The sequence below is a fragment of the Semicossyphus pulcher genome, unplaced genomic scaffold, assembly GCF_022749685.1.
Source record: "Semicossyphus pulcher isolate SPU_LCO1_2020_fin unplaced genomic scaffold, fSemPul1.0.p SCAF_9, whole genome shotgun sequence".
Taxonomy (NCBI): domain Eukaryota; kingdom Metazoa; phylum Chordata; class Actinopteri; order Labriformes; family Labridae; genus Semicossyphus; species Semicossyphus pulcher.
The window spans coordinates 21,193,378-21,213,713 of record NW_027211770.1 but is presented as its reverse complement, the minus strand read 5'-3'; the positions used below and the strand labels follow the sequence as shown (position 1 = coordinate 21,213,713).

At 40.0% G+C, this 20,336-nt stretch overlaps 3 protein-coding genes across 3 annotated transcripts; 1 reads left to right on the top strand and 2 right to left on the bottom strand.

The window, feature by feature from the left end:
- Positions 1-294: 294 nt before the first annotated feature.
- On the bottom strand, positions 295-6,453 carry mlf2 (myeloid leukemia factor 2). Its single transcript, XM_069656197.1, has 8 exons — positions 6,172-6,453; positions 4,653-4,761; positions 4,474-4,509; positions 3,950-4,003; positions 3,707-3,835; positions 3,242-3,401; positions 2,802-3,016; positions 295-785 (listed from the first exon to the last, which is right to left on the bottom strand). The coding sequence occupies exons 1-7, from the start codon at positions 6,213-6,215 to the stop codon at positions 2,805-2,807; spliced, it is 744 nt and encodes a 247-aa protein (XP_069512298.1). The 5' UTR covers positions 6,216-6,453; the 3' UTR covers positions 295-785; positions 2,802-2,804.
- A 652-nt stretch (positions 6,454-7,105) lies between these two features.
- cdc42l (cell division cycle 42, like) lies at positions 7,106-11,269 on the top strand. The gene is made up of 6 exons (XM_069655486.1): positions 7,106-7,147; positions 8,604-8,708; positions 8,855-8,927; positions 9,037-9,146; positions 9,961-10,158; positions 10,293-11,269. The coding sequence occupies exons 2-6, from the start codon at positions 8,604-8,606 to the stop codon at positions 10,380-10,382; spliced, it is 576 nt and encodes a 191-aa protein (XP_069511587.1). The 5' UTR covers positions 7,106-7,147; the 3' UTR covers positions 10,383-11,269.
- A 1,306-nt stretch (positions 11,270-12,575) lies between these two features.
- Positions 12,576-15,121, bottom strand: wnt4b (wingless-type MMTV integration site family, member 4b). The gene is made up of 9 exons (XM_069656603.1): positions 15,107-15,121; positions 14,653-14,894; positions 14,113-14,266; positions 13,898-13,982; positions 13,680-13,811; positions 13,319-13,461; positions 13,089-13,229; positions 12,844-13,006; positions 12,576-12,745 (listed from the first exon to the last, which is right to left on the bottom strand). Exons 2-9 carry the CDS (start codon positions 14,739-14,741, stop codon positions 12,576-12,578), a joined length of 1,077 nt encoding a protein of 358 aa, XP_069512704.1. The 5' UTR covers positions 14,742-14,894; positions 15,107-15,121.
- Positions 15,122-20,336: the final 5,215 nt, after the last annotated feature.

Sequence of the window (20,336 nt, the reverse complement as noted above, 5' to 3'; positions counted from 1 at the left end):
CACATGACCTGCAGATATGGTGGCACAGGGAAGAGGGAGCACAAAAATATGCACTGGGGGGAAAATTCAACGACAGTAGCAGATTAGAGATCTGCATGCTCTACATCTGCAGGGAACAATGGACTCTTAATACAATCACGGAGGTTATAAAACAAACCCTAGATTGACAGATTTAATTGCACATATTAACGGCTTTGAAGCTTCAAGTTAATGAGTTATTCGATTCAGTTTTAAAAAACACACATTTAAAACATGCAGTTTAAAACACAGCCACAACAGAGACACCTTTTGTAATTATCTAACAATGTTTAATGAACTTTTATTTAGTTAGATTAATTAGTTAACAGTATACAATTCAATTCACTGACACACTAGTGTCTTCACAAACATAAAATGGACTGTACAGCAGATGTACTGTATACTGGAGCACTTTAGTGCAGTGGGCAAAAACACATGTCAAGTTTTCAGAATGAGTATATATAAAGTGAGTGTAGTTAGACCCATGTTTGCACAAGGGTTCCACTGTTTGTGTGTGTGTGTGTGAGTGTGTGTGTGTGTTGGGTGGAGAAGTACAACTGTAAATGTAACAACCACATGTGTGGGATATTGTTCTGTGTGTGTCTGTGTGTGTGTGTGTGTATGTTATTTATGTAAAGACAGTCCAGTCATATCAAACATTTACGACGGGCAGTTGTGAGGATCATCAACTTCCGTCTCAAGCGTGGTTCACAGCATTGGGGAGATCTTCCCTCAACTCCTTCCATCTGGTCGATTAAGAGTGACACCTGCAGGGAGAGGCGACCAAGACACAACGTGATTATTATGACGGGAGGAAAAAAGATGGAGTCAGCAGAGCTTCCAGTCAACGAGTGAGGATTCTGTTTGATCACAACATGAATGAACACTGGTTGTCAATCCAGAATAGAGGTCCTAGGTATCACTGTGGAACAATGACGGGAGAGGAAGGCTTGTATTAAAGCCCCTGTGAGGAGTTATGAAACAGACTGAAATTAATTCTGATTACTCTATATCAGTGGTTCTCAACTGGTGGGTCGGGACCCAAAAGTGGGTCGCGGAGCTGTGCTTGAAAAAGGAAAAAACATTTGTGGTGAAAAGTCTATGCTGCGCTTTTATTTTGAAGGACATAGCTTTAATGTACGTGCAGTAGTAGTGTAGTTTACTTATACTCCATGTATCCACTGATTGGGTAATCCCAGCTACAGTTACATTATTGAAACTTGATGAGCCCAACAGTGGTTACATTTATGTTTCAGTTTTTGTCATATATAAGTACAGGGAATATTTTCCCCTTATGCGCTGCCAACATCACAACAGACAACACCATACTGTGATGTTACGTTCCGTCTCAGGTCCAAGCTGCACTATTTTCCATTGAATATATTGGAGTGGTTGAAAAAATCTGAAATTTGGGTCGCGATTTGTCAGTAAGGAGGTGGTGGTCGGTCCTGAGGCTAGACCAGTTGAGAACCACTGCTCTATATGACCTACAAAAGCAAACCAGACCATCAGCGACATGATTGATTATTTCTACATATTTATTTTTAATGCCTGAAACTGCTGGCGGGGGGTAGGTGTCAGACGAAGCGATTAACTGCACGCTGCCTTTGTTTATATTTTACAGGGCAAAAATCTAAAGTTAGTGATACATATGACCGTTAAAAGAAAATAGAGTGAGTTTTGTCTTGTTAAAAAACACCACTTAAGCATGTACAGGACATAATCAGCAAAGAGATGAGAGGTACGTATTTGTCCGCAGGGGGCGCCAAAGTCAACACAAACCGAAAGTTCCTCACAGCAGCTTTAAAGTTCTAACCATGTCTATAATTTAGGACCATGTTTTCATAATGTGACTGCTGTTACGACCCATGACTACTCATTTTCTTAACGTTACGAGTTGCTCAGACGGATTACATGCATGTCCTCTGGTCTAACATTTACATCATAGTGCTAATTTTTCAACAGACATGCCTCAAAATGGACAAAGTTCATAAAACCCATCTAATACAGTGCATGCAAGATACTTTTTATACCGAAGTGTACAGGGGCCTCAAAGTGCTTTTTTTCCCTCCACAGTGTAAAAGCATGACATCATTTTAAAAGGGTTGGTAACCTTGACTTGGAGGTTTTATGCTCATTCAAACCAGAATAAATGCCTTAGGCTCTGTTTAAGTTCTAACAATAAAACAACATCCACATCTAAATTTGCAACCACCTCTTGCTTCAATTAAAACCTTAAAATACAACATAAATAACAACCAGCTGAATACTTTCTGTAGCTGCTTCAAAGAAAAAGATATAATCACCTCATCTTCACTGGAAAGCTTTTATTGCATTGCATCAGGACAAAGTGTTTCCAACTGCCTCGATTGTCTCAGAGCGTTGAAGTGTTTTCAGGGTGTTTTTTATTATTTCCAGAAGGTAAGAAATAAACTGAAGCTGCATGTTGTTATGTTCAGATGCGTAGAGAATCCTTGACATAGTTAAATGTACTACAGTGTGACTTATTAAGAATTTGTTTCAAAGACATGAATAAAGCAGGATAATCAAAGAAACGTTCACTGCTTAATATGTAATGGTAAAAAATGTTGTGAACCCTGAAATTGTTGGCTTATTGGTCTGCATGTATGCCTGAACATATGTACAAGATACTGGCAGATGAAAGCCATGCCAATGTATTTGTTTATTCAAAACTGAGAGCAAGATCCACCGGTAAACCTTTCACGTCCGTCCTGGCCTGAGAATCAAAGCTGTACAGACTTTATCCTGTCCTTCTCTCTTACCTCTCACCAGTCGTAACGTGGGCGGGGTTGGGGCTGACGGTGTCTGGGGGACTCGTGCCGATGGCCTGGTGGGGGTGAGGAGCTGGGAGGGGCAGTTAGGGCCAGCTGCTGGCCTCCTGCACGTCGATCTCGGCCGTACTCCAGCGCCCGGGCGTTCGGGGGAACGTATCTTCCTGCCTGACCCCTCCACTCCTCGTCAAACGCTGCTGCGTCATCTGGTGGAAACAGTAACATATCTCATCTCACTGCAGGATTATCAACTTCGAGGTAAATAAATAACATTACCTCTTTTTTTTTTTTTTTTTTTTTTTAAAGGCACACAAACTGTGTAATTTTTTTGGAGATAGCCTTCAAAAATATGAAATAAAATTCTCGTCGATATTCAAAGTTAAGCAGAGAATAGAGATTAACAATCATCATATTTCTTGCTCGTAACTCACTCTCATCAAGATTAATGAAGTCTTGTCGTTCTTCGCGGTCTCCAGTGCGGCGATTTCGTGAACGCTCCATTATGTGTGCACGATCCCCGATGTGGTGGCCGATAGCAAGACGCTCGAGGCCGCTCTCACTGTCTCTCATAGACTGCCGCGTCTCTCGGATCTGAGGCGAAACAAGACTCAGTTTACTTACACAAGTAAGATGTTCTGCACTCTGAATGAACTCAGGCTGAAATGTTTGTATGAAAACTATGATGTTTATACTGCACATGATCTATTTATTGTCACTACATTTACATAGGGTGTCACGTGTTAATGAGGCCAGAACGCCACAGTCATGCCTGGACGAACAAAGCAGGAAGGCAACATGTGCAGTCAGGCTTGCTTCTAAGGTCTACTTATGTGGAAGTAACCAAAACACTCCCAGCATGCACTGTAATCACTTGAACAGCTGTTGGTTAATCTCACCCCTCCAGGGCCTGTTCTTGTTGCACTGGTCTGCTGATAAACTTCAGGAGCCCCTAAGTCCGATGACGAGTAGGAGATCACTGTTGAAGAAGAAAACGTCTGACAGTTTGGGGAACCGGACATTCTCTCCTAGAAGACGAAAATAATAGAAAGTACATAGATGGTGAGATGGTGAGTACTGTCAAGACACGGGTTTCATTCATAGTTTTTGTTTATTTGAAATTGATTGACAGAACTACTCACCATGTTTCCCATCATTTCTCCCATCATGCCAAACATATCCATGAACCCTCCACCCTGCAAAAAAATAAATAAAAGGAGATATTAATTCTCTTTTAATGAAAGACCAAGTGGTACAGACAGTCAGTTCGAGGCCTCTATGGCCTTATTTCCTTACTTCTCATCACTTATTTCCAAAGCAAAAAGTTGCATAAAACATACTTTTGTCTGCCAAACAAATAACTTGTGCAAACATATTCTTAAATGTGCAAAAATAGCTGGTCTTTAGTCTTTTGATCGTTGGAAATTCTATCCAGTACATGTAAAAAGCCCAAGCACAGATCATACAGTACATAATGTGTGCTCATCTTTAGTCAGCTCATTTTCCATATACTTTTGACAAAAGAGTGTGTATGTACATTTTTCCCAACCTAATTTGAAATCTAATGTAGACAATATTTGAATGTAATTTTAATCCCTCATTTTATCCTAAATCTGTTAACTGTTTTTTGTGCATATTGAGAGAGGCCATATAGGCAGATATTTACCATTCCCATCATGCCAAAGGGGGCTAGTGGACCAGCCTAGAAGAAAAAGTACACCATAAGAACTTCAAAAATACAACAGATAACCTTTGCAGATACCAAACTAAATTAATTGCACAAGAAGCATCAACAACAACAACAACAACACATGAGTACAATCACTAAACATAGTGGTCAGTTACCTGTCTGCGTGGTGCACGTGGCTGTATTTGGGGTGCAAGAGCAAAGGGGTCCATGCCAAATGGTCCAAACAGAACCCTCATCTGCTGCCTGTGAGCCGCAAATGGATCCCTGGAACGCATCACATCTTACATTGAATATTTTTTACATATGAGCTTCTTTGAATTCATTGGGTTAACCTGGTGGATTAGAGTAGAGTGGACTGACATATAGTATGTGAGTGCTGGCTGAAAATTATGGGAGGGGGGGAAGCGTATCAAATGTAAGTACAGGATGTGACTGATAACAACAGAGTGGATAAAAATCATCAATACTGTTTGTTTCCAAGTGAAATATGTCAATAGAACTTACTTGATAATATATTTACCACCTATTTACTATTTAGTTACTATATTATCAAAACTATTGCCAATTAATTTTCGGTCAATTAACTGGTAGATTAAATTACTAATGTTTTTTTAACAGAAATGAATTTGAGTTATTAAAACTACGGAAGAGCTCAAAGAATACTTCTTTAGAGCTGCAAGGATCACACTGTTATTCAACTGACAGACAATTAATAGTCAACCCTTTTGACAATCAAATGAGCAATATAAAGACAAAAATATTTGCTTTTCCATTTTTCCAAAATGAGAGAATTTTCTTTGTCATTTATGATCGTAAATTAAAATCTTTAAGTTTTGGACTTTACTTTTAGTACAAAATAAGACAATAGTGAGAAATGATGAGAAAATTTACATTTAACAGACAAACAGTTGAATCCAGAAAATAAAAGGGTACATTAAAACTATTGAAAATAAGCATAACTTGCAGCTCTAGACTTTGTAAAAAGTGGCAATATGATACTGACCCTGAATGGCTTTTTATCTTTGACATTATGAGCAGTGTTGTTGGTAATAGTGTGACAGGTGGTGAATACACAAACCTGTAAGAGTGCCACCAAAGTTTTAATGCCACTGCATTATTTACAACTAATAATTGACTTGTTGTTGGTGCATTAGGTCAGTAAAAGCTATCCAGACCTCTAAGTATACACAACTCCTTCTAATAGGTTTGTAATGAAAGCCAATTAAAGTGCGTTTATTTAGCAGTAAGTTGGTCAACAAATTTCAATGTATGCATTTGTCATTTGTGAGGAATACTCTGCAGCTAACGTTATGCAAAGATGTCCCGGTGGGTAAACTATAAAATCAATTACCACCTGCCATCGATTAGCTTATTCGCAATTTCAAAGTTAATTGAAAGAACAATGGAAAGTTATACGGGTAGTGATAATTTGTCATTTTCGCGACTGATTGTTAAACCAAGTCTTGTTGAGCTCTGACAGCTTTTTTTTGTTATTGTCTATCCAATATGGTGGACCCTTGTAGGCCCCCACAGCTGGCTAGAGTAACGTTAGGTACCTGTTTAAGGCACAGTGGACAAATATGACTTTACAAGCCATTCGGTCCATTTTCCACCTCTTTTAGAACTCAGAGAGATAACAGTGTCTAAAAAAATGGAATTAATATCAATACTTACATCATGTAGGGGTCGTCATCAACGTCATTCAAGTACCGAAACATGCTAGGTGATTTAACTCAGCTGGCTGATGCTAGCCAGCTAGCTAGGTAAACAGTCGTGTTTTTCAAGGATAAAACAGAATGACGGACTTAAACTCTGGTGAGGCCGAAATAGGCGACCTTTTACTGACTCCCTCACCAAAACACGAAATCAATACTATTGTTTATCAATGCGACAGACAGCAGAGAGTCTCACTAGATAGTAAATTCCAGAAACCTGGACCAAACATGAAAACGGAAGTCGGTCCTCTGACAAAGAGAAGCAACACTACAATCAATTTAGCATCAGTGCTAAAAGCAATGACTTCCGGCCTATTTATTTTTCAAAATAAAGTATTTCCCTAGAGGTTTTCAAAGCAATCTCCTAACATGTCGTTATTAATAATGTAAAGTATTGTTTTATCAAAATATAACAACATAAGCAAAAAAGGAAACGAAAGACTGGATATAAATAATAAAGCAAACCATAATCAACTTGTGTTTTTTTTATTTTGGCATTTATCTATTCCTATTTTGTCAGTAATGCCAATACTGCATTAAAAATAATAATGCATTACGTATTCTGTTTTATTAATGGATTGTGTTGTTGTTGTTTTTTATCTGGCTGTTATTTTGTTGTGCCTCTTTATCTTCATTGTATATATACTGTACATACTTGACTTATTTTTTTACTTCTGTTTATATTTCCTGTATTTCTTCATGCTTCTCTCTCTGTGTCAGAGCTACTGTAACGTCCGAATTCCCCCCCTGGGATAAAGAAAGTATTTGTGATTCTGATTCTGAGATTTCATGCTGTGTGCGCGTTTTTCCAGCAGGCGGCGGTGTTTCTACTCTACTAGTTGTGAGGGTGGCTCGTCTCTTCTGCGGCTGCGCGTAAAGTAATTCGACCCTCAAACCCGGATGTAACCAACGCCTAACCTGTGTGAGGAAAAACGGTGAGTAGAGTTAGAAAAACAGACTGAAATAACTATTTGTGGTTAATTACTTTATGGGACACATGAATAAAAGTCCCATTAACAATAGGAAGTTTCTAACTAAAGTAAACGCTGGTGTATTGGTTTTTATAATTCAGCGGAATGTTAAAGTTTCCTAGCCATCAAGCTCAGTCTAAGGTTGGCTAAGACCAATCTGGTTCATGAAGCTACAGTTGTCAGTTATCACCACTGGCTGTGCGATTGGTTTTTGTGTTTTCTCGTTATATCTTGAGCTGTTGTTAGTTTAGTAAGTAGACCAACCGAGGGAACAATTTAATAGTTGACAGACGCTGAAACGTTTTCATTTTCTCACTTTATCAATCTGGGCTGATACAATCACTCAAACAGCTACAATCAGCCTCAGCTTAAACTGCTCATTGGATGGAGGTTATAGCCTCTCGTTTTCAGATGATTTCACTAGTTTTCAGCCCTCAGTTTATTCGATGAACTGGTAATTTAGCGGAAGTGTTGGGCAGTATCCGCTTCTAAATTACATTCTGCTAATAGGCCGTCGGTCTCTGGTATGTAGCCGATGCGGAAGTTGACTCACTGTCATCAATAATCTTGTACATGCACATGTAATAACAGGCATTATACCACTGACGTAAGGGTTGTTTTTATTTCTTCTTATGTTATTGTAAATCAGTCTGTGCTAACAGCCAGAGCACCTTTAACTGTATAATGTAGGGTGCTAATTGATACTTTATATGACAGGTATTACTTTGACTTTGTTCCTCCATTTATGTAAGCGAAAGCAAACTAAATCACATAAAGACCTCTTTGTATAATGCATTACAGTTTAGCAACACCACAAACTATAACCTCTAAAATGACCATAAAGCTGAATCAACACCATGCTCTAACCATTAATCAAATACCTAACATTAAGTTAGCATTAGGTCACATTGAAGTAATGGATTCAAACATTTTGATATTAAACATGTAAGAAGCACTGTAATGTTTTGGCAGGTTAAGCAATACTTCATATATACAACCCTGTAAAAATGTGTACACAAAGTAAAACGTTTTAAGTAATTGTCATCATTAGTCCATGCATTTTATTAGCAAAATCATGCAGCATGTGTTCACAACATTAAATGTTATTGCAGGATACGATGGAGCTAAGTTTGACTTGTAAACACCTATTCACTAAATCTGTCAAATAAATGTGGAGAAGTAAAAATATGGACCATATTTGTCTCTTGTTGTGGAGAGAAATTGTGAAGCAACAGAAAGGAAATACTCAAATTAAAAATATCTCAAAAACTGCTCCATACAAAATGGTTAGAATTAGTATTTAGATTTATTAGTGTGTGTTGCTTTCTTCATCTTTGTCTGGATTAATGGATTAATAACTGTTGTAGTTTACTTTTCCAACACTCTTGTGATGCTTCCTATTTTCTCTTCATCCCTGTAGATGCAGACTATAAAATGTGTAGTGGTAGGGGACGGTGCAGTAGGAAAGACCTGCTTACTGATCTCCTACACAACCAACAAGTTCCCCTCAGAATATGTGCCTACGGTAAGTACATTTAATATTGAGACCGAGTTCTGTATGTCCTTAACACATTGACGGATTATTTCCTAATGACTGAAGCACAATGTAATCAAAATATGCTTCCCTTTGTCTTGGTCTCATTATGTGCCTTTTTTTGTGTGTGCTGAAAGGTTTTTGACAATTATGCAGTGACGGTGATGATTGGGGGAGAGCCCTACACACTCGGCTTATTTGACACAGCAGGTAACATTAATTTTTTTCTTTTTTAAAGTCTCTTCTTTTTGTTAATCTAAAACATCTTTATAATGTAAAACATCAATCTTCACATTTCACTTGTGGTTGTTGTTCTCAGGTCAGGAGGATTATGACAGGCTGCGTCCTCTCAGCTATCCACAGACAGATGTGTTCCTCGTATGTTTCTCTGTCGTCTCTCCCTCATCGTTTGAAAACGTCAAAGAGAAGGTCAGTTTTTAAAATCAGCCAGGACCTTGGTTTTTGTTGAAATGTATTTAAGTGCTGATTTGTAGAATTCCGGTGACAGACATGTAGGTTTAATTCCATCACCCTTAATCAGTATATCATTTTCTTAATTGATTTATTGATTGTTAGGTATATCAAATATCAGAAAGTTAATTAAAATAAATTTTCTTTTTACTTAAAGATGACATCCTCTAATGTCTTGTTTTTTTGGGCAAGCAGTACAAAACCCAAAGATTGTATAATTACTGTAGCTTGGCACAATAAAGCAACAAATCCTGACATTTGAGAAGCTCAAACAAGGGAAAGTTTGGCATTTTTGCTTAGCATTTTTTTTAAACCATTTATCCATTATCATTATAGTAGTAGATATATTTTTGGTTGATAGATTACTTCGTTAAACTACCATAATTTCAGTTCTTAAGTCCTGACCAGGGCTGACGATTGTGTTATTTTTTATTCTAGAGCAAAAAGGACACTAAAAAAACATCACTTTAATCATTCCAGACAATGAGAAATATACTCTTTTTTTTGCAATTTCATTAACAAATGCTAAATTTCTCTATATTCAACACTGTCTAAGCACAGAGAATTGTGAAAGAATGTTAGATAAATGAATGCATCTCTCAATGATTTAAATCAGTAATTAAAGCATACGTTTGGAAGACTATGACTCTGACATTCAACACCAGCTTTTAGTACAAAAAAGATATTGTGTAACACATTCCTGGACATGACAAATACGACGGAGAATCTGGATTTTCTTGATTTAAACTTTATTCCCTTTCCCCCCCACCAGTGGGTTCCTGAGATCACTCACCACTGCCCACACACACCTTTCCTGTTAGTGGGCACACAGGTGGACCTGAGGGAAGACCCCAACACAATCGATAAGCTGGCAAAGAACAAACAGCGCCCCCAAGTACCTGAGAGCGGAGAGAAGCTGGCCCGCGAGCTCAGGGCTGTCAAATACGTGGAGTGCTCTGCTCTAACACAGGTATGGGGAAATGTTTCGTTTCATCACGCTGTCAAACTAAAAGCAACATCATATAGTTTTGGCTAAATCAGGCACTAAAAAAGACAGTAATCTAGATTTTGACCTCTATCTTGTTTCCTGTTCTCTTCAACCAGCGAGGGCTTAAGAATGTGTTTGACGAGGCCATCCTGGCCGCCTTGGAGCCTCCTGAGACCAAAACCAAGAGAAAGTGTGTGCTGCTATAGATGAACAACAACACGGGGTGTAAGAAAGAGGCTGGGTGAATCAAAACATCAGAAAGATCAATGACCATTATGGAAAGAAAGGACAAACTAAAGGGGGAAGGGAGGTACAATGGCATTGAGACTTATTCTAGTACACTTGTACACTGATTGTGCCTTCAAAATAAACTTTGAGTGAGGCTGAGGGAGCGAGCGAAACTTCAGCATGCAGTAAATGCAGCAAGTGTCACCTATCTCCCTTTCTGAAAGCTTTTAAATTGCAGTGTTCTCTCTACAAACCTTCAGGTGGGGCGGGCCCCCCCTGCCTGTCACTGTTGCTTGGTTTTTAAAAAAGGAAATATAGTTTTATTGAGACGCCTTTGGCCTCTTCTGCGTTTCACTTATTCCTGCCTGTGTGGGGAATGTGAATAGGGAAATTTGGTTAGTATATTTAAAGGGGCAACTTAATGTTAAGTGGTTCTCTATTTGCTTCCCTTAGGGATTGAATAATGAAAGCACAGAGATTGATTGGCACTCCAAAACAAAGGTAGACGTCTGTAATGGTTACTTTCTTCCCATTCCCAGAGACTTCTGAGGAGGCCAAGTGCATTTTTGCCAATTTCCCCTCTTTAGTCGACTCTAGAATTTGTATTTTATTCCTCTTTTGTGTATATTGTGTTAATTCTGTGACTCTGTTTGGGGACATTTTTAGCAGTTATTCATTTTGAAACTTGAGTTTTATTTTATCAAGATATTTTTTTTTATTGCTAGAATACCAACTTTGAGCGATGGATAATATAACAAATGGAGTTGTAATATTTTGAATATATCTTAATCTTGATAGAGATTTGCTAGTAAATTTCTGGGTGTTTGTAATCACAGGATATTTTTAATAAAATGGTTTAATGAATTGAAAAGTAGTGACGTTTTTTATGTTTTTTACAGTAATGTTTTCTTTCATGTTTTTATGTTTTTCTATGTTTCTGGTTGATCACTACAAATGTGTCGTGGAGCTTTTAAATAGCTATATTTACATTCTGTGTTTCTCACTTAAACACATTAGATTACCTACCAATCCCCTTGTACTTGTCCATTTATAGTGGATCCTTATGCATGTAAGTACAGCACCAAGAACCAGTAAGGTTCTATCTGCGCCGTAGTGTTACCTGGGGACCTCGAGTGATTTGTTATCCGGGGGTCGTCTTTGATCTTAATCCTGTCAGAAACCACCACGTCCGACATTTGCAAAGTACAATTTCCACTGCAAACAACAAACCATCATATTTTCAAAGGAAAAGCCCATGAAAGTCTCTCAACTACAACACTAGATGTACACTAATGCACAGCCTGGCCTGTGCCTTAAAACAATGACCCCACATAAAAACATTGCTCAATAGTGCCTCTAGTGGTCAGAACATGTCCATGGGTCCTTTAACTTTGCAGCTACTCTATTTGACTTTCAGGAATTTCACATGCGTCAATATCTTAGACATGTCTGCTCAGTGAGAAAATCATTCACACATTTTGGCATTTTGGACAAAACTACTGTATTTATTAGATTTCTTGAAAAGGCATAAAAGCGCTGCTGGAGCAGCAACATACAGAAGAGTTTCATATGGAGATGAGGGACAAAACACGAGACAGACACTGATGTAAGTAAAGTTATTCTTGCTATTAAAGATCTGGCTGCTGGAGGCTTAAGTGACGCAAAAACTTTAACAATAAATAAACCAGAATAGAGAAGGAAACATAAATACAGTAAATGTTCAAAGACCTGCTAGACACGACACAAATAGTTTGCATAAGATAAAAGTAGTGCTGTAATGTTTCCCTGTTAGTTATGGTTAAGTTCAGCCTTAAAAGCTTTGTCAGTTCAATGTGAGATTAACTGTCGACTGTGCTGGGTATATTTGTGTGCATGCGCCTGTGAACCCTCCATCTCTGAAGGTGATTTATGTTTGTACCTTACCTACTGTTGATGCTTTGTCATTGTACTTTATTTTTAGACATGCTCTAACTCTGCAGCTTTTCCAACAGAACCCTCAAACTCCTCGCTGCTTCTGTCAAGAATGAATAAAGCTCAGACTGCGTTCGGACCAAGATTTAAGGTAATGCTCTGCTAAAGGTGTGAGTTAAGAACTGTAATCCCATCGGGTGTTCACGAGTGTCTGTCTAGTGGTTTGTTCTGGTCTTTCTGCTCGGGCTGTTTGGGTCCTCTTACACTCTGCAGGTGTGGATGGTGACCGTGTTCTTGCACTGCTGGCAGCGGACCGAGCAGCACCAGGAAAACTTGCAGGAGCAGCGCTGCACCACCTCAGCCCGGCCCGCTCTGTACCCCGGCCCGCAGCACACCAGCTCGCAGCCATCTGGTGCCAGCCGAGAGGTTCCTGGGTGTGTTACAGTAGATAGCATCATCATTTTTCTGCAACTGTTTGGGTAATAAGATGGATCATCTGTAGTGTGAGATCTTGCTTGTTGGTCTTACCGTTACATCTCCTACCAGCAGTTCCAGGGATTCCATTATCAGGGTCAAGATGGCAGAAATCTGGAGATGGCGAAAGGTACAAAAGGTCTCTGGCAGCAGGGGGTTTGACCTGCGGGTCACGGGGGAGCAGGGCAGTCCTGGATCCTATGCGAGTCAGGCGAACCTAAGAGGAAGATGATGTTGAGAGAGGTACACAGACTGGGATCTTTCAAGGTTTCACAGGAGGTCGTGGCGTCTTCTGATACCTCTGTGGCTCCATCAAAGCGTTCCTTGAGCACAACGCCGACGCGCCTGAATGGAGGCATAACCTTCCAGCAGGTCCTCAGCTCACAGGAGCCAGAGACACCATGACACTTACACTCTACCTGCATGTTATGAAGGATGGCCTGAGGACGAAAAGAGGATAGATCTGTCACTGAATCTAAAGGTGACAAATTACCTGAGACATCTTCAATCTTAGAACGCCACCACCAACCTTTCGACCGGCCTCGTTGTTGTGGAGGTTCATGAGTGGTCGCCCTGCTGACAGCCCCTTGGCTCGCTCTGGTTCGTCCACAAATGTTTGGGAGAAAGCCACGCCATAGGACAGGTTGTCGCTGCACCCTGACCACTGGAAACCTGTGGTTGTTGGAGAGACAGAGCAACCTTACAACGATTGAATGTAAAGCTGAGAATTACATGGTTTTTATTGCTTTCATTTTGAAGTACAAACATCACTGCTTGGGATCTGGACTTTACTCCTTCGTAATTGAAAGTTCTCACCCACAGACAACAGCTGTTTTGATGTGTATGACTTTTATTAAATTTCATTTTCATGCAATAGAATCAGAGCTCACCCTCGGGGCTGACCCCCCTGACCTTCCTGTCACAGCCACACCGCTCCAGCTCCCCACGGGTGCAGGCTCGGGTCACAGCCACCGCCACGGCTGCTGAGGACAAAGCATGCACGAAGGCCGCCTCACGAGTCCCTGAATCCAGAATGAAGGACACAGAAATTCTTAGTTTGAAGTGCATATAAGAGCTGCCAGATGTGTGAGCTTCGAGATGAAGATACCTTGGTTCATGACTCTGCCAAACACATTGATCCCACGTGCGGTGGTGGAACAGTTCCAGCGGCGATTCCTGAACTGGTGCTGGCACTGAGTGACATACATAGCAGTAAGATAAGGCTCTCGCATACATTTTCTCAGGTCCAACACACACAGCGATAATGACAGCATTAGAAATGAGTGTTTTTTTGTTGTGTTTTTTGTTGCCCTCTGACCATACCTCTTCTATGACCATCTCTGCTGCCTTGCGTACGGACTCCATGACCTCCCCTCGCGCCCTGCACACCCCCACCTGCCCCGGGGTCAGCCCCCTTAGCCGCGCACATGGGGCAGCACCGGACACGGGCCTGGAGCGAGGCAGCCTCGCCAGGGAGCTGCGACACAAAAGACTGGGAGTGATATAGTGACTCAGAGCAGGTTCTGGAAAGGGAAATTAATGGGAAAGAGGGCGAAAAGAGAGGATGCATAATGAAGAAAAGGGAGGGAGTAAAAGAGGAAGAGCACACGAAGAAGAGAAAAGAGGGTAGAAAAAAGGATGAAGAGGTAACGAGGGGGAGAACAAGGGGAAGACGAGGGAAAGAGGACAGAGAAGGCACATTGAAGGCAGAGAGAAAGAAAAGAGAAAAGGTCACCAGGAGGAAGACAAAGACAGAGAGGGGAGCGACTGAAAGAGATTTAGAGACATGTCACCATCTTTTAAAAGTTATAGCATGACAAACAAACTCCCTCTTTCTCTTCCTTCCTCGCACGCTAGACTTACAGCCAGTTGGTTGCCATGGTGGGGTGGGTTGCCCATAGCAGCAGGAGGAGGAGTGGTGCCGTGAGATTGACAGTGGAGACAGTTGGCATCAGACTGTCCGTCTGTCTGTCCGTCTCCGTGCGTCAGGCTGGGTCTGTGGACAGCACGCTGCCCGTCTCCACAGTTGAAGTGCTCCGTCTGTTTGTTTGTCGTGCTGTTTGTTTATGTTTGTGGACCAGAGTCTGGGGATGATCCCCGCATATCTGTTCAAATGACAAGTCAGACACAGAAACGCTGCAGGAGTGAGTGTTCATCCTTTTAACAGATCTATTTTTTAAAAGCAACCTTTGATTAAACACACATTTAATGACCAATAATACTGACTGCTATGTTCAGGCTTATGCAGCTATGGAAGAAAACATTTATTCAGACTGTACATAAAGTTAATTTTTGCAAATATTACACAGATTCTTACCAGTCTATAGTCCTGTTATATCCAGTTTGGCTTCTTTCTTGATATTGAGTTTATCAAATTGAAATTTAATCCCAATTTAAACCATCAGTCGTTCATCTGCTTCTTCACTTGTGCCGTCACTGACAGCAAAAGCATGCTCACAGTGATGTCTCTTTACAAACGGCAACCAAATCTCATCCTTTTTGCACAAAAATGAATCCACATGTCCAATTCAATTAAACGTAAAAGTAGAATCTACTTCCAGATAACAAAATTCTGAATCCAGACTTGCTAGTAACATTTACAAAAAAAGCGGACAAACATGGTGCCAGCAGTCTCTCAGTTTCGTTCCCATGAAAACAAATGTCCATTCCAGTTTGAAACAGCGAGAATGAGTGAGAGCAGAGAGATGGGAGTGATGGGTTATAAAGGAGGTAGAGAATGAGGGTGGGAGAGAAAGAGAGAGAGAAGACAGACGTGATCCAGGGTGTGGAGTGATGCCGAGGGAAGGGAGGAGGAGGCTTTGGGAAGGGTAATAGTTGCACTACTGAATTATTTAGAGTGTAAGTTTACTTTCTATTGTGTTTGTTTGGCACAAGGCCTCAAATCTGAACCTGCACTGGAGATAATCTTTCAATCATTTTTAAAACTTTTTTTTTTCATCCATGTTAACATATGTGCCTTTGTGCATTTGCAGCTAACAAACACTTAATGGCAACCTCAAGTAAACCCTTTTGTTTCCTCTAAATAGAAACACTCATGCATGATTCAATGCATCAAATGTACAACACAGCATATCTGTTTCCACCTATTTGTACATATATGCATGCGAAAAAGTGTCTTACCTAATGTTTAATTTTCCCAAACTTTGTTGCTCATTTTACGAGTCCCCCCCCTCCTACCCTTCCTCAATCTCCCCCGCATTTGCCCTCTCGTTCTCCCTCTCTCCCACTCCCTATATTGTCTTAGAAGAAGGGGTGACATTTAGACAAGGGGGAGAAAACACACTGCCGACAAATATTGGAACTGAGGCAAATAAATCACCAGTTAGGAGGGAAAGGAGGGCATGAGGAGAGAGCGGATGGGTGTTACACTGGGGTTAGGAGAGAGTAGTAAAGCAGGTTTGTGACACATGAGAAAAAAATGTAATGACATTAGTAGGGAACTCAAAATACTGTAGACACTGTTTTGTAACTGAATTAATACACAGCATAAAATGTATTGTATGATTGATCTCCATTTAAAATGTTTTCTTTTATCGCCTTTTGATGTAAAGATGACAGTTACAAAGAGTCTCACACTTCCAGGAAAAAGTAACCTGTAACTATAAGGACAATGCTGGAACTTCGTGAAACATGACATTTTTGTCGATTTAAGTAATTTTGCAGTTTTACTTTAAATTTTAGCAAATTTATATTTCCTTTTGCATCAGGATTTTTTAAAAGAGCATTATTTTTATTTTATTATCCAAAGGAGATTTACTTAGGCTGCTAGGCTAGACTGCCTCACTTCAGCTAGTACTTATCTATTTATTCATACCTAGCACAACTTTATTTATTTCTTTATGCATGTAGCCTCAGGTAAAGATAAATATATATTGTACAGATTTTGTATTGCTGCTGCACAAGGTTGCAGCTAAACACCGTTTTGGTTGTATTCTTTTATGAATGACAATTAAGCGCCTATCCGATGTTACATTAGAAGCTTGTGAGGAGAAAATAATTTTAATTTTTATTATAATAATAGTCATTTTATTTACTTATTTATTATAATTCCTTATTTTTAAGCTGTAGTTTGATTTTTTTCATAGGCATAAAATACCTCTGATTTGCTACCAAGGCAAATTGTTTAACCGGCCTTTTGGGGCTGTGATCCCCGCTTTCCCTTCAAGTGAGACAAAATCCTTGTCAGTCCTTGCACATAATAATCTACAGAACACAGTAAATGAATCAATAATTTAAAACATTTCAGTTTGAGATTCAAATGTAGCTTAATCACACCACAACACTGTCATTTGCCCACCTACAGTAGCTAAATAGCAGTTTTGCTAAACTTAGCTACTTAGCTATTAGCAAGCTAGTTCATCTGATTTTACTCTTTTTCTATTATGATTACATTTAGCCTTTGCCTATTTATGGGAGATATATCAAAAATACTTACTTACTCAATACAGACTCAATTAATTATATGAGTCAGAGATGAAAGAAAACTGGTAAATTGGCTGTAGCTTTGCCATTAGCTGTGCTTATCTTAGCAGCAAGTTTTAGCTAGCAGGAGGGAAGTCACTGCAATACAAAACCACACATTTTACATGCATTTTACATTTTTGGCAAAACAATACTTATTTGTGTGGCATAACTGAAATAGAAACATGTAACTGGCATCTGTAACATTCTGGTCCTTGCTCAAATTTGACCAAATTGTTGCTGATGTTGGTATGCATGGTTTTATTTTATTGGTATTTATTTTGTACATTCTGTGTCAGCGTTGGCTGATTACATGGGTGCACTGTCATTTCTTTATTTTATGGTAGGATATTTTCAATTAAAACCTAGGAGGCAAATGAAGTAAATATGTTGCACTACAGCCTTGTCCCACCTGATTGAACTTATTTACTGCTCTGAAGGCCCCATTTGTTTTATCAGATGAGTCAGGACTGAGACCAAGACTCTGTCGCAGTCCCTGCCTGGGATATTGTGGCCAATTTACCTGAACCCTCTGACACCCAGTTCCTGAGTAAATGGTCACCCCATCCACACATCCTCTTTCTCTCTCTTTCTCAAACAGACACACACATACACCAACATTTCTCTGTCTATATCTGCAAAGACAGGTTTCTTGCAGGCCCCCCTTCCCTCCTTTTTTCGTCCTCCTTGTGTCGTATTCCTCCTTTGTGTCCCCTGTTTCTCCAAGTGACGTCTTCCGCTGTCTCCCACAGCAACACCATGGTGATGAGCTGTCCACTGTCATGTCCGGCGCCTCTGTTGTGCTCATCCCTTCACCCCTCTCTCGTAAATAACTTGCCCTTTTTTTTTTTTTTTTATCTTTATCTTTCCCCCGTTTTGTGGACATTTTATCATGCTGAAATGGTCCAGTACTGATTGACTGTAGCCAGGTTGCGGAGCCCAAAGAGATGCTTGTTAAAGCTTCAGCATGACATATATGTTGAGATGACTTACGTTCCCTCTGTTATAGTGAGAGACTGCAGCAGACTTTGAGAGACTCTGCTGGGAGGTGTGGAAACTCTAAACTGGTCTTACTTTGTCCCCCAGTGCTTACCATGGGATGATGGGCCTCCTTCAGAGGTGATGCCTCAGGGTGACTCTGGACTTCATGCATGTATTTCCACCCCAGGTCATTAAGAGATAGACACGTGACCCATCACCTTTGATCTCTTTGCTTTGTTACCTCTCTACACTTGAGGTACCTGCCTGAGCAGCCGGTGGTGCCGGTGGAATAGTCATATCAGCCTGAAAAATGACTGCTGTGCATGTGCGCGCTCACATTGCTCAGGCATCTCTGCCAACAAAGAGCTGAATGCACTGCTGTGTATGAATGTGCGTGGAGCGTGTGCATGAATATTATGGGATGGCGAGCAGCAGTGTTGTCAGGCAGGGAAGTGGGGGTGGCAGAGTGGGCGGTGAGCTGTGTGCACATGGGGGGAGGGGGCAGAGGGAATGGACGACCCATGAATATTATGGAATGATGGTGGTGTTGGGTGGTGCTGCGGGGGGGGGTTTGCAGTGCGTGTGAGGTGCAGAGATAGCTGTGCATATGGGATAGAGGGAGTAGGAGGAGGTGTTGGTGACGGCGTTGCACGTGAGTGTGTGTGCACGAGCATACATGCATGTGTAAGGGGCATTCAAGCGATAGGAACAGACAACGGCCAGACATAGGCCTTTGTTGCTATGCAATCTGCATTTACTGCACGATGGGGAATATTGCAGAGTGGCCGTACTACTGGAAGAAGTAATGAAAGGCCTTTGGGCTCAAATTATGACAGTTCCTTCCCCATTCTCTTACCATATTGACTGAACCCAACGAGCACAAAATGCAGTCTCTTATACAAATTAAGTCATTGATACCATGACCCACAGAAGACCAAAATTAGTTCAACTTATATATGAAATATTGTTTTCACTTCTCACAGTCCATAAATACATTTCTGGCCTTCAGGGAGCAGAGAATAAAACAATCTAACTGTATCATTTAAAATGACATTCTGTCTACTGAATAAATGCATGAAACTTAATTAAAATGAAATGTTGACTCACAGTAAAGTAATCCATGGTTGTGTTGGACTAACAACTAATAATAACTTATCTTGCTTATGCTTGAGCAGCAGTTTGCCAGTGGGTCACTTAGCTTTTACAATACTCCTGATGAGCAGCCAAAAAATGTCAAACCAACAGAATCCTGGTAGAATCTCAAAATGTATTCACCATAAATGTCAAACTGAATCTTTGGATTTTAGATGTTTCTAATGGAGTATAATTGGATGATTTAACAACCTAAATGTACTTAATGTTTTTTTTTATCTAGTAGCATGTTGACATACATTTTATGTGCACATGTGTGTTTGTGTGTGTGTGTGTGTGTGTGTGTGTGTGTGTGTGTGCGAAATTAAGAAAAGACAGAGAGAGCGAGAAAAGAACATTGTGCTTCTACTACATTATTTTACAAAACAAAATCAGTGTGACTCAAAGATGTAGAAATGACAGTTTGAATGAATTCCTTTCAGTGTATCAATAAGGCAAGTGCAGCACGATGAGACTCAACGTGTTCCTCCAAATGCTCCTTCTAAGCTCAGTTCAAACATTTCAATAAAGTGTTTTATAATGACCTAAATATGTCTAATATTGTTTGGTGGCCATTCTTGGTAGGGTTTTCTACCTCAAGCATCATTATGCAGCATTTTGCTGCAGCAGGCCTATAATGGGTGTGTTTATTTGACACTTTTTCTTTTGCACAGTTTTTTACATTTGCATCTGTAGTTTACCTGGCTTCTATGTCACAACCTATATATTCTAATACCCCATAAAACTATTTAATCACAGTTATATCAACTATGTTTTCCTCTTTAAATCCATATTTACTATTATGATAGTTCTTGTTTGCTTAACTTGAAGGCAAATTTTGTGTTCATTTTGCTTTGACCTGCACCCCATAGCACATTATTAGCAGGATTTCAAGCATCAGTATTGAACATAACCAAAAATGACTGTGGTGTAGAAAAAGTGAAATTGATTTA

What these genes read in the sequence shown, in the direction of transcription:
- cdc42l (XM_069655486.1), top strand. Translation starts at nt 8,604, where the DNA reads ATGCAGACTATAAAATGTGTAGTGGTAGGGGACGGTGCAGTAGGAAAG. An exon ending in TTGAAAACGTCAAAGAGAAG is followed by an intron (nt 9,147 to 9,960) that starts GTCAGTTTTTAA and finishes CCCCCCCACCAG; the next exon opens with TGGGTTCCTGAGATCACTCA. An exon ending in AGTGCTCTGCTCTAACACAG is followed by an intron (nt 10,159 to 10,292) that starts GTATGGGGAAAT and finishes CTCTTCAACCAG; the next exon opens with CGAGGGCTTAAGAATGTGTT.
- wnt4b (XM_069656603.1), bottom strand. Translation starts at nt 14,741, where the DNA reads ATGCCAACTGTCTCCACTGTCAATCTCACGGCACCACTCCTCCTCCTG. An exon ending in GCTTTGATGGAGCCACAGAG is followed by an intron (nt 13,007 to 13,088) that starts GTATCAGAAGAC and finishes TCTTCCTCTTAG; the next exon opens with GTTCGCCTGACTCGCATAGG. An exon ending in TGCTGGTAGGAGATGTAACG is followed by an intron (nt 12,746 to 12,843) that starts GTAAGACCAACA and finishes TAACACACCCAG; the next exon opens with GAACCTCTCGGCTGGCACCA.
- mlf2 (XM_069656197.1), bottom strand. Translation starts at nt 6,215, where the DNA reads ATGTTTCGGTACTTGAATGACGTTGATGACGACCCCTACATGAT. An exon ending in CAAGAACAGGCCCTGGAGGG is followed by an intron (nt 3,402 to 3,706) that starts GTGAGATTAACC and finishes GTTTCGCCTCAG; the next exon opens with ATCCGAGAGACGCGGCAGTC. An exon ending in CTTCATTAATCTTGATGAGA is followed by an intron (nt 3,017 to 3,241) that starts GTGAGTTACGAG and finishes TGTTTCCACCAG; the next exon opens with ATGACGCAGCAGCGTTTGAC.